This window comes from Osmerus eperlanus, chromosome 28, assembly GCF_963692335.1.
Source record: "Osmerus eperlanus chromosome 28, fOsmEpe2.1, whole genome shotgun sequence".
Taxonomy (NCBI): domain Eukaryota; kingdom Metazoa; phylum Chordata; class Actinopteri; order Osmeriformes; family Osmeridae; genus Osmerus; species Osmerus eperlanus.
The window spans coordinates 3,383,719-3,395,940 of record NC_085045.1 but is presented as its reverse complement, the minus strand read 5'-3'; the positions used below and the strand labels follow the sequence as shown (position 1 = coordinate 3,395,940).

The window sequence follows — 12,222 nt, the reverse complement described above, 5'->3', positions numbered from 1 at the left end:
GTGCCTGCGACCTTTGGCAAGGTCATGACATCACAGCTGCTGCGTTAAAGACCACTGAATGATTTAGATGGCCCTAACTCATCTTTTTCATCCACAACCACTGATATTCCCTTGAGTGCTTTGTCTTCTGTTAGGGGAGTGACGCCCACTTCAACCTGTGGCTTGTCAGGGTTCCCGACATCACTTTATCCCAGTACAGCTACCTCAGTCTTGCACAGTAGCTGGCAAAAGAACAGGTAAGATCCAACCACAATTCAACCTGAATGAATTTCTGTTCCCTTACAGATCCATTAAAATGTATAATTGAAAATAATCTACACACTTTAGATATAGTTGCCCATTTTTTACATTTCAGTTCAGAGTGCACAGAGATGAAGGGAATCTATCCTCTTCTTTTGTCATCGTATACTCACCTCTCGTTTCCCTCTAACTTAAAAAAAAAGTACGACAGTAAGCTATACCTACTTTTCCAGTTCCCTCTAAACCACTATTGACATGCAGGTGTTCTTACCTGTGTCCTGTCTGAACTGGTGCATGGACTGCAGGTCGATGACGTAAGGAGCGAGTTGGGCATCCACCTGTCCCAGCACCACCGTCCCTCTGGCGTCCCCCTTCAGCACGTTCTCAATGTGGTGGCACACGGCCGCGCTGTACGGCCTCCAGCGTCCATGTTCGTTCAGCCACTCCCAGACCACCACTCTGGCCAGGTTCTGAGGGGGGTACCCGAGCCCGTTGACCGACACCAGCACCCCAGAACCTGGACGAGCCATCTGCCCTCAGTGGTGCCTGCTGGTTTTAGCTGTCGCAAGTGCTGTGCCAGAGGTCCACGACTACCCGGAGGGTCAACAAAGTGGCCGAAACATCGTAGAGAGAGAAGAAACGGCGTGTCAGCAGTCGCTTATGTACTCGTTGGTCATGTGGACTTTGGGGAAACGGGAGTCATCTGGATCATCTGACTGGGTATCCTCCCCCAGGTCCTTCCTGGAGTGCGGTTTCTCTGTCTTTGATCAGCGTGTTCTGAAATGCCAAAGGCAGGATCGTTCCTCTTGTGGCTGGTGATGTTTGAAGTGGCAGATGATGAGCTTTGCAGTGGAAAGCTTCTGTGGGAGCCAGACTCCGACTTCTGTAGAACGCTCACCAAATACGAGATACTCTGAGTAAGAGAAAAGTACAGTCATTTGAGTTTGAAATGAAAAAAAAAATACATCACGACCGTTAAATCACGAGAGGAGCCATCAATAAAAACAATGCTTTAAGCTAATGGATAGGTCTAAGAAACCAGTCTATTGTATATGTGCGTAAATGTCCAAGTGTTAAGATATGAGACCAGCCAATAGTTTCAACGGCCAAGGCAAAAAACCTTTCTGAAGAATTATCTGCACAAAATATGAACATTTAAAACGACATCTTGAGATCTAAGATAGCCATGGGCTTCAACAACACCCCGTTTAAAAACTCTTGACGGGTTATTCTTGACCATTATCTACGGTTTTAGTTCATACAACAACAAAAAATTACATTTGTTATAATACGGTTATCCAACAAATGCGTTAATTGCGTTGACCATGATGATAAAGACGCATATAGGCTACTGTACAGTACGTTACACATCAAAACAGATACATTCCGCGATCCCGTTTTACCTGTTAAATACTGATTATAGTAGCCTATAATTTATTCGCATAGGCTACGAACCCATAAAATGGTACGAACATCAAATAAAATGTATTTACCAGATATATTTTACGCTCTGCGGCGCGATATGGACACGGAGGTTATTGTTCTAGATCAGCCAAGCTTGCATTGATTCCTTGATGTTGGTCGTCATACAGACCTGTGGGTTTCGATGTCTGTCAGGTAGCATATGTCCCCGAACTTGCCGTGCAATAAAAACAAGGCGCAAATAATGCAAGCTTTCGTCCGATGTTCACTCACTGCAGTAGGAGAAACTGTTGAAATTATATGTTATATCTGCAAATCTTCGTGAAAGAAATCCTCTTCGACTCTACAGCTCCTTAGATGAAGAATACATGAGATTTTGGAGATGGTATCCTAAACAATCAAGACAATCCTCCGCTCTTTGTCCAAGAAAAGGTTGTTATAGGCTACTTCCGTGCCTCGGTTTATCCGAACTCTGCTATGTATAAACAGTCAATTGCATGCCCTAATTACAATTTCCCGAACGTGAACTGCAGGGCCACCTTGAGGTAGGCTAGGCTTTATTATTTCCCCTTTAGAATCTGTCTTACTTTCATGCGCTCATATTATAAATAACCGATGTAACCGCAAAACTGGTCCAAAATTACGCACAAAGGTTCATGGACACATGTCTCGCTGAACGTGAAAATCTTAACCGTTCCCTTGGCTACAGAAGCAGGCAACTAGAACGTCGAGACAGAAAATGAGAATAGTGAGTAGGCTACCTTAAAGAGAGACCGGGTCGGGGACCCATTCCAAATAGACCACAGAAGATAGACGATATTGTGGGCAATGTTCAAATCAGCCAGTTGATTAGAACTAATGCTGCACAGTGAAGCAAAGTTAATTAAATACATTTATACGGACATATGGGTCCAGGGTGCCCATGGCGTCTTAAGTTGTCATCAGAGCGCTTTTTAAGGGAGTAGGTTTATATGCCGGTGTTGTGCCCCCAGATGCACCCCGCCCTGAAAAGCACCTCCTCGCGGGAGCGCGCACAAACACTCGAATCAAAAAGTGAAATATTGTCTCGATATCGCAAACAAACGGAGGGGAGACAGCTGTCTCGCATAGTAGTTTTTTGTTTAGAGAATAAAAGAGAATGACGTTGGTTATTTGTGTTCTTCTGGTGTTCTTCTTTACACAAAATCCTTAAAACTCGTCATTCAAAACGTATAATGATGAAGGCAAACCAATACTATTCTTGTTCTTAGATTTCTTGTTCTTGCATTTCAGGACAGGCCTTGTTTTTCATTTGATGTAAATGCACTGCACCCCCTGCTAACTCTGACTAGGAAAGTGACACATGCATGAAACTTACTCTGGTTACTCATACTAGTCCCCCCAGTGTACAGTAAGAATCATTTGATGCTGGGATATACAGAACATACAATAGAGGGGGTGCATTTCAGGGCAGGTCTGTGTTGGGCCTTGCCACGAAATGTGAGGGGGTGCTTTTCAAAGTGGGGGTGCATCTGGGGGCACAACACTTGTTAATGGTAAAATGATGCACATTTACCACATTTTAGTAAACATACTGGTATTAACGGGACTGCCAATGTAAAACACACATATTTGAAGATCACTTTGACCACAACTTGTGCTAACAGATAGCATTATACGCTGTCTTATTGTGCGTCTGTCATAGCCTATATGCTTTAGCGCCCCGCGAACCGCTTAAGTGCGAGAGGGCACGCGATGGATTGCTAGTGATGTCATGATGTTGGAAATGCTACCAGAAGAGGGCAGCACGCATCCATTAATCAACAGCCTCAAACTACTTAAAAAACGTCCTGGCCAGTATTGTGAGAACATAATTGCTAAATGCGAACATTCAGGGTACATGGTAGTCAATTGTTTTAAAAGTTTTAAAAACAAAACGAACAAAGGGAATAGGCTATAGGCCTACTTGTGGTCTTTACTTGTGGTGTTTATTATTCGCTGCAGTATCACTTGAGAATCTTCACCGGTTCTGTTGCCCAAGGTGGACACCTAGTGGCTTTCCAAGCGAACTTCAAATACAAAACATTGTCTGACAAAGTGGATGAAACTGAGGATGAAGTTTTGAAAGGGACTGTGACGTGTACAAAGTTTGATAACATGTTGATTATTTTATGATTATTTTGTTCTATGGAGGATGGCGAAATACATAAATGGACGACACTCAACTGCCATGCTGAACAGGGAAAACAATTGGTGAGTGAAACATCCATAAGCAGTCATCAGAAATCAGATGAGAATGTTGGATTAACCTGTTTGTTTTTGAGTGTAGACCACTCTCTACTTTATAGGCCTTGTAGTGTTGTGTAGACCGCCGTGTCTCTTATGTTTGAGTAGACCGCTGTGTCTATTTTGTGTTTGAATTGGCCTTGTAGTGTTGCAGACCGCTGTGTCTATATTTGAAGAGGCATTGAATTATTGTAGACCATTTGAGGGCATTGCTTTCACTTAGCATAAGCACATTTTCGGACAGATGAGCAGAGCTGAGTAGCCTAACAACGCTGGCACCGTTGATTGAATCAGCTTGTTTCAACTGGTGAATGAATGACATGCTGGATAGCTAACCTGCAGGTTAGCTGTTTTGACAATATAAAGTGGATACTTTATTTTCAGCAAAGATGCACTGAATTGTCTACATGGTAATGACAAAGTATTGTTTACAGATAAGCCATGTGTAGGGCTGTCCGCAGTTATGAATTTTATTTATTACTTTATCAGAAGGGCCCCTCGAGAATGCTCCGCCCTTTGTTGTAGTCTAGCTCCGCCTCTGATTGATCCATTGACAACACCTGCGTGCTGTCAGGGGACAGGCACGCAACCAGAGTACTGTACTTACCTGTACTAATTACATTTCCAACATTCAAACATTGAAGAGTTGAGTTTCTCAACACATTATACAGGAGTAAGAAATTGCTTGCTTTATTGTAACATAGTCTTCAAGGACCAGTACGTGAGGTGAAAAGCATGACAATGTGGTTATAATGCAACTCATTTGACGTAACATTTCTATATCAAAACAAACAATAAATAAAAACCCTTTACAATTTAAAATATATAATTAAGAACAGATCATATCATAAGTGATTGTGACCGTGATGTTTTTGTAAATGCCCATGTCACAGCATTGTAACCTCATAAAGCTTTTGGTCTCACAAACTCCATGCAGTCTCACTCACTCACTCACTCACTCACTCACTCACTCACACACTCACACACTCACACACTCACACACTCACACACTCACACACTCACACACACTCACTCACACACTCACACCTCTCTTACTGCATTTGAACCATTTGATAACTGCAAATCAGTTGCCAGGCAGCAACAATTGGAGCTCCTTCCTCCTTGAAACTTGCCCCCAAAGCCCAATGCATAAATAACCGGCAAAGTACCACCAGTTACAATTACAATAGCACATTAATATTCTTTCCTAGCGTGTTATTCATGTATTTACATTACAAGAAGATTGGATTATATTACTTGTTGATATGACTGGGCAGTATTGCTGACCAGATGAAATATGAATTTAATTTCCAGTAGTAACCGTGGCTAGATGTATATGAATCACCAGATTAGCAGGCAATAAAGCAGATGTTTGGCAGGTGGAAGTAGTGCACTATGTTAGACGGAGTGAAGAGAGAGACAGAGAGAGAAAAGACAGGATATGTAAGTCACATGGGGTTTAAAACAAAACGTTTGGCATGCTCATAGTAGTCCCATTTCTACTTATGGAAAAAAAAAAAGTACTCAAACAAAGTGGATTTCTCTTTTTTTGTCCATTTTCCATTTTACTTTCTTTGTTGCGGTGTTGCATAAAAAGCAGCCAGGTACACAGTAGGTGAAGCTTGCCTTCCGTCCTCCAGGGTGTGAGCGCTTAAACTGTTCTGTCCGTCCCGGAGCGCTTCCTCACCACCTTGCCCCCGTTGACCTGGTCCACAGCCAGCGTCTCCAGCTCGGCCTGGGGCGGGGCCAGGGGCGGGGTGTTGTGAGGGATGCGGTGGGCCACGCCCACATGGGCCCGATGCTGGCGGTCCCGGGCCGGGCTGTGGCGGGGGCTGGACGAGGCGCCCATGGAGGAGCGCTCGGAGGCGATGGGCGGGATGACGGCGGGGCGCTCCCGTAGCACGTGCGGCTCCGGCGTATCCCTGGCGGCCTGCAGGAAGGGGGTGGGGTCGGGCATGGCATCCACCTCGTCGCGGAGGGCCACGCGCCTCCCGTCGGCCCCCAGGCGGTACAGCTCCGTCAGCTCCGAGTGCAGCGGCTGCGACAGGCTCTTTTTCATGCGTCGGCGGGGGGTCTCGGGCTGGCGGTCCTTGGCGGGGGGAGGGGTGGGCTTGTAGGAGCTCACGGGGCTCACGTTGGGGCTGCCCTCCGAGGAGCTCCCTGCCAGCAGCTTCTTCTTGGTGGCGTGGAGCTGAGAGGTGAGGTACGCGATGGTGCTGGCTCTCTGCTCCAGCTCCCCCGACAGCACGGCCAGCTTGTGGCTCTTCATCCTCAGCTCCTCCAGGTACTTCTTCTCCCGCTCCTTGATGGTGTTCTCCAGGACGGAGATCATGGCGTTCTTCTGCTCCAGGTCCCTCAGAAGCTCCGAGTTCTCCTCCTGCTTCAGCTTCAGCTGAGCCTCCAGCTCCTCACACTTCTCGTGCAGCTCTCTGCATCGGGCCTCGCTGTTGTCTGTGCACACAGCAACACACAAGGTCACACATACTAAGGTTTAGTATAATTAGACTTGTTTAAACTTGCACCACTCATTTAAGATGTATTCCTATATGTTGAATGTATGCACCTTCCTGCCAAAGTCAATGCCTTGTTTGTGCAAGCTTTCATGGCGATTAAAACCCTTTCTGATTCTGATTACTAGGTACAGTAGGGTTCACACAAACACAGATATAAGGTATACAGAGGCAGCCAAGACAAAGGCAATTAGGCGAACACACGCACACATTTATTTGTCATTAGTCCGTTGAGTGCCAGCACTAATCATGGATTGAGCCAGTCAGCTGAGATCAGTCGGTGGGGGGGAGAGAGAGCGAGAGGGCGAGAGAGAGTCTGGGCTGTGGAGACCTATTTGCAGTGGAGCAGAGAGCTCCCTGTCTCATATTACAGCTCTGGTCGATAGCAGGGCACGGCTCTCTTCTGACCTTCATCATCCCTACTACCCTTAGTTTGTACTAATACTGCTCCCCCCCACCCCTCCCCAACATCACCCCACCCCGCCCTCTGGCAGCCATGGCAGCTCCCTCACAGAGCTAAGATGCAGGCCTATCTGTCTCATCCAGGTGATGCTACATTATAACCCTGGATCACATTGCCATTGATCATATAGAGAAATCAAATTAAATCTCAGCCACCCCACCCCTGCATTTCGGGGAAAAACTACAATTACCATGCAGCCTTTATACAGCAGGACTTAGCCCAGGCTATCCCAAACATAGGGAGCTTTTCTGGTTCCATTATCTCTGATAGACAGAATCCCTTCCTGAGCTGCAGTGTGTGTGTGTGTGTGTGTGTGTGTGTGTGTGTGGTGGTGGGGGGGGGGGTTACTGGTGCCTCTACCCCAGTAAAAGGGGGTTGTTGTCTCTGTACTGGGCCCCAGCTGGAACTGCCCTGCTGCACTAAGTAGGTTGCCGGCCGTGCATTAGCACTGCCAGACCTAATCTAATTTCCTGCACTGAAATCTGCGTGTTGTCCCACACAAACCTAATACTGTCTCTCACCACTGTCTCCACAGCACTGCTCAGAACAGGGCCAGACACAGTTCTCTGTCAGTGAGGATGGCAGTGTGGCCACACTGGGATTATTTGGGAAGCTGGTGACCCCTTCAGTGTTTCAGCAGTCTTAGAGACAGAAAATCAAAGATCAAGGCTTAATTTCTGGTTAATATAGGTCATCTTAGCGTAACCCTGAGGTCAGAGATCAGCAACTGCTTGTCAAGCCGTTCTATTTGGCTTCTTTGGGTTACGATAGTGCGGATGGTTCCACGGCGTGACCGCGGACCGTTCTGCCGAGTGACCATGGACCGTTCCGCTGGTTGACCACGGATGGTTCTACTGTGGCTCTGAATCAGGCCTCTGTTGTGACTCTGGCATGTTCTGGGTAACGGGGGGAGGGGTGGCGAGCCTGGCGGTGAGCAGTCAGGGGTGGGGGGAGGGGCCCCCTGAAACGGCAGGGGTCCTGCAGCGCTTCCTGGGTGGGAGCGTGTTACCAGGATACAGCCGGTGGTTTCTGCTGTCTCCCTGGGCATGGGCTCCACAGAGAGAGGGGGCTCTGTTCTGCTGCTGCCTTATTTATAGCCTGGCTGCTTTTGAAGGGCCTGGTCCTCGTGGCACTTTCACTATTTCTAATCGCTGAGGAGAAAGCATGCTACAACTGATTCGATGCATGTGCTATTCTTAAGTCAATGTGTGTTATATATTTTTGGGCAAATGCCGATCCTATGCCAAACTAACCATTTGAACAGATCATTTATACAAAAGAGGATTTGTGGTTGGTGGGGATGGCTACAGTATTAAATCAGAAACAAAAGGTGTGCAAACACTGTTGGCTTGGTGTAGTAAGTACATTGGCTGGAATGCAGACACTGGTATATCTTAGGCTAGCCATACAAAAGGAGAATTGAAAGAATGACCGTTAACTTAGCATTCAGCGCCCACTCTCACTACAGCTCACACTGCAACGAAGGACCAGAGCGGCCCCTAATCCAAGCAACGCCAGGGGCACAACAGGTGAACCTGATATGTGCGCTGGGTGTGTGTGTGTGAACCTGTGCTTGTGTGGCGGAGGCAAGGGAAGGTCTCACCTGATGGATCAGAGCTCCTCAACGTCAGCTCGTATGTCAGGTCTGTAAACAGAGCAGAGGGTCACATGACACCATGAGATCAGGGTGTGACGGGTTCGTCTGGGACGGTGGGCGGCTCCGTCAAGGAGCAGGCCGGATCAGGACAGACGGACGGGGCAGCAAGCAGCATTTGGTCAGAAGCCCAACAACAACAACAACAACAACAGCAGCTAGCTCATCCAGATGGGTGGCTAGCATCTCACCGACCCCAGGATTAGTGAGAGTTCCAGGGCCAGCTTAGCACCAGCAGGTCACACAGGGTTATGGGACTGTCGGGGCTAAAGCATAGTGAAACATGTATAATAATAATCAGCTTTCCAGCGTGACTTTGGTCTACTGCTCGGACTGTCGATGCTGCTGCTAAGGAAGCAGATGCATGTCCAGTTGCAGAGCTGCTCTGGAGGAGTGTTGTGTCGGCGTGTCGTTCAGGGCGGGGGATGTTTACCTGTGCAGTGCTGCTGTAGCCGTCTGATCTCTGAGTGGAGGCCCTTCAGAGTGTTGGCGTGGTCCTGCTGCAGGAAGAGGAGGTTTTTCTGGGCGCTGTGCAGTTGATTCTCCATTGTAACGTTGGCAGATGCCATCGGTCGACACTACTTAGACACCCAGCAGCCCTCGACACCTGACACACAGGCGGCAGAAGGACAACATTATCACTCTGGTCCCCTACTGGATTGCTTCCCCATCTCAGATATTTGGGATGGGCTCTGGCAGAACGGTGTCACTGGCCAACCAATTCTAATCCTTTTTGGGTGATACTCTGAACAATCTCTACTTGGCAACACCATCAAATCCATTAACAGCATTGACTATTAGTCATACAGTCGGAGAATCTAGGAAGGAAAGAGTAGCTACAACAGTGAAAATAAGTTAGCTTAGAAAAGGCTACATCTGATAGCTATAATGGAGCTTTTAAGATACAACTTCCCTTGCTTTGTTTGCTTACTCTAATAGGCAAAAAATGCTGATGTTGACCTATTGATTTTATAATAAGAGTGGGCAGTCTTGGCTTCCATATCTCTAGGGACATACAGTATCTTATCGTTTGTAATAGCTTTACTAGCACTGAACCTAAACAAAAGCTTTCTGTTTGCCTCCGCATATATACTCCCCAAAAACTGTGCTAAGGTGTCCTACCTGATGTTAAGCCATTTTCAATTCCCACAATCTCTTGTATTTGAAAGAAGTCTTTATCAACAGGTATTCAAAAAAGACATTTCTAGGCAGCCCAAAAAAAGAAAAAAGACATCTCCATCCTTGCCCAGATAACACACAGACGTTGAGAGAGAAGTAACCCACGTTTTCACAAATCCTCAGAACACGGAAGACGTCACAGGGACACAGGGTGCGGCATAAGGCAGCCCCCCCCCCTCCCTCTGCCCCCTCTCCCTCCTTGGACGCCCTTGCTTCCAGAGAGAGAGAGAGGGCCATCCCTCAGTCACAGCAGCTCCATTGTCTCTACCCTCTCCCCGACAACACCACTGGGATCAGGGGGGGGGGGGGGGGGCACATTGATTCACCCTCCCTGAGTGCCGAAACACAGAAAAAGCTTTCCCCTTGCATACATTAGAGAGCTTCAATAAAACATATTTCGGCTTCTTCCTCTTACATCATCTGCTCACCAACATGAATAAAACATTCACTATCACCTCATATGGAATCCCAGCACATGCTCCTTACTAGTCAGACTCAGGTGAAAAAGTGTATCAGTCATATATGACCTCCAGTACAGTTGAGTCATACACACAAACGGTGATGTCATACAGAGTTAATCTATAATAGATGCGTAATCCCAAGTGCTTCCTGTACACCTCGCATCGCAAGCACACTCTCGTGCATCACACCCCCTTTTCCTGGAACAGACCGGATGCTGATAGCTTCAGTTTGATCATCGGGGTCCTGATCCTCAATTTAAAAACAGAATACATTCCTATGACCATGGCTGAGGTCACCGTACGAAAACCATACTAGCTACAGGAAAAGTGATCACAAACCTTTACAAATGACATCACATTAGACTACATCCCTGTTACAGTCACAGCCAACTGTCTTCCTTCTAATGAATACAAATCAAATGACAACAATGAAACCATGACAACAATGTGCCACCTACTAGTATATCTGAATGCTCTCCTCCCCTTTCCCCAATACAATAACCATCATTTCCTCACACTGAATACACAGACATAAATAATCAATGAACTGCAGCACTAAACACAACTGTGGCTCCCATCCTCTTTAACGTATTGTAAATACACCACATGTGATATGGAGCTCATTCTTTTTCACTCTTTTCATTCTCTATGTACTTTGGTTTGTGGACTGCCTTCCTTTGAATAACGTGAAGCACTTTATTTGTTGATAAAAATAAAAAATTAGCAGGCAGTTAGAGAAAATTAACAGCCTGAATTGTAGTATAAAGTATTTAGCAAACGTTAGATAACTTGGGCTAACGTTTATACAGGCAAGATATCTAGCCAGCTAATTCCACATTTCCCAGGCACTTTCCTATTTCAGCACCTGCATTGCGGACAGCACCCGATACGACTTTCATACACTGCATCTGAAGGACTTTGATGGTGACCAAATTTGTCAACAAACAGCTAAGGTCATTAGCATGCTAGTAACTAACCAAAGACCACACATCCATCAGTGATAAATGCATGGATAAGATAAGCTGGGTAGTACTGTACATTCATTCTGATTGTGTGGCTGTACACACAGCAGCACCGCGCATGCCTCATTTGCTAATTTAGCATGTCATTAACGTTATACCACAGAATTATTCGTGTTAGAGCTAGCTAAGGTGTTAACGTTACTTGCCAATGAAGCTATTTAAAGCCAATGAACTTCATAATACTATAGCATCCAGCAGCAGGTGTAATTACGGGGCTAACGATACTAGCTGGCAATGAAATCAGCTAGCTACCCTAACGTAAACAGACAACCTATAATGGTACCTACCGGCTAAACGTGACAAAATAGTTGGATACTCTCTATAAGTAGAATTGTTTCAGCAGAAGCTAGCCTTTCTGGCTAAGCCGGTTATGCCATCTTCTGCATTGTGTTGATGATGTCAAGTGATCCTCTGTCGGTCGGCAGCTAGAGACAGAAAGCTGTGTCAGATTTCTCTCATCTCCCTGAGCTACAACAAAATACAGCGATGCATCATGGGAAGTCAGAAAAAAAAATCACTATATTTACCAGGAGGACCAAAGTAGTCCAAATTAAATTAATAATTAAATATTAGGTACTTAGTTTAAAAGCATTGATAACATAATAAATAACGTGTAAATAGTTTCTTATGTTCTTTTTTTTGAGGGGGTGGACGGGAGGGCTAGTTTTCTCAGCCTCACTAAATGTAGTAGGGTCCAGTGACACCATTTTTATAATAATCCCAGAGAATAGACTATTATCACACCTGCCTCCCACACCAGCACAGACGATAAAGGAATATAAAATATTTCTGATTCCTCTCACCCACCAGAATAAGATTCACTCTCATTGATACAAGGCACATTGACTTTCTATTAAAGTAATAATGAGTTATATTTTACATTTGTGAATTTGCACTTTTGGACATGCTTAGTTACTTATTTTACAGCGTACAGTGATACTTATAGCTCTAGAGCTATGATTCTTTCAATCTTTTTTTTAAGAACCAGACTGATATTTTTTAATCG

The 12,222-nt window shown here is 45.8% G+C and overlaps 2 protein-coding genes across 5 annotated transcripts in view; both read right to left on the bottom strand.

Moving 5' to 3' along the window:
• Positions 1 to 2,504, bottom strand: part of dtx1 (deltex 1, E3 ubiquitin ligase) — a 33,239-nt gene extending 30,735 nt beyond the window's left edge. The window contains exons 1-3 of one of the 3 annotated variants that reach the window (XM_062454335.1): positions 1,936 to 2,394; positions 1,734 to 1,834; positions 512 to 1,153 (exon numbers count right to left, since the gene is read on the bottom strand). In XM_062454335.1, coding sequence (XP_062310319.1) covers positions 512 to 770 — 259 coding nt within the window. In that variant the 5' untranslated portion in view covers positions 771 to 1,153; positions 1,734 to 1,834; positions 1,936 to 2,394. Of the gene's footprint in view, positions 1 to 511; positions 1,154 to 1,733; positions 2,395 to 2,423 lie in introns of those variants that run through there. The other 2 variants (XM_062454334.1, XM_062454333.1) reach the window with 2 other exon arrangements.
• A 1,920-nt stretch (positions 2,505 to 4,424) lies between these two features.
• ccdc92 (coiled-coil domain containing 92) lies at positions 4,425 to 11,689 on the bottom strand. 2 transcript variants are annotated; one of them, XM_062454337.1, is made up of 4 exons: positions 9,677 to 10,079; positions 8,988 to 9,161; positions 8,504 to 8,545; positions 4,425 to 6,378 (listed from the first exon to the last, which is right to left on the bottom strand). In XM_062454337.1, exons 2-4 carry the CDS (start codon positions 9,121 to 9,123, stop codon positions 5,579 to 5,581), a joined length of 978 nt encoding a protein of 325 aa, XP_062310321.1. In that variant the 5' UTR covers positions 9,124 to 9,161; positions 9,677 to 10,079; the 3' UTR covers positions 4,425 to 5,578. The 2 variants fall into 2 exon arrangements, with proteins under 2 accessions (XP_062310321.1, XP_062310320.1); XM_062454336.1 differs by lacking the exon at positions 9,677 to 10,079 and adding an exon at positions 11,504 to 11,689 and having other exon boundaries at positions 4,426 to 6,378.
• Between the last annotated feature and the right edge of the window lie 533 nt (positions 11,690 to 12,222).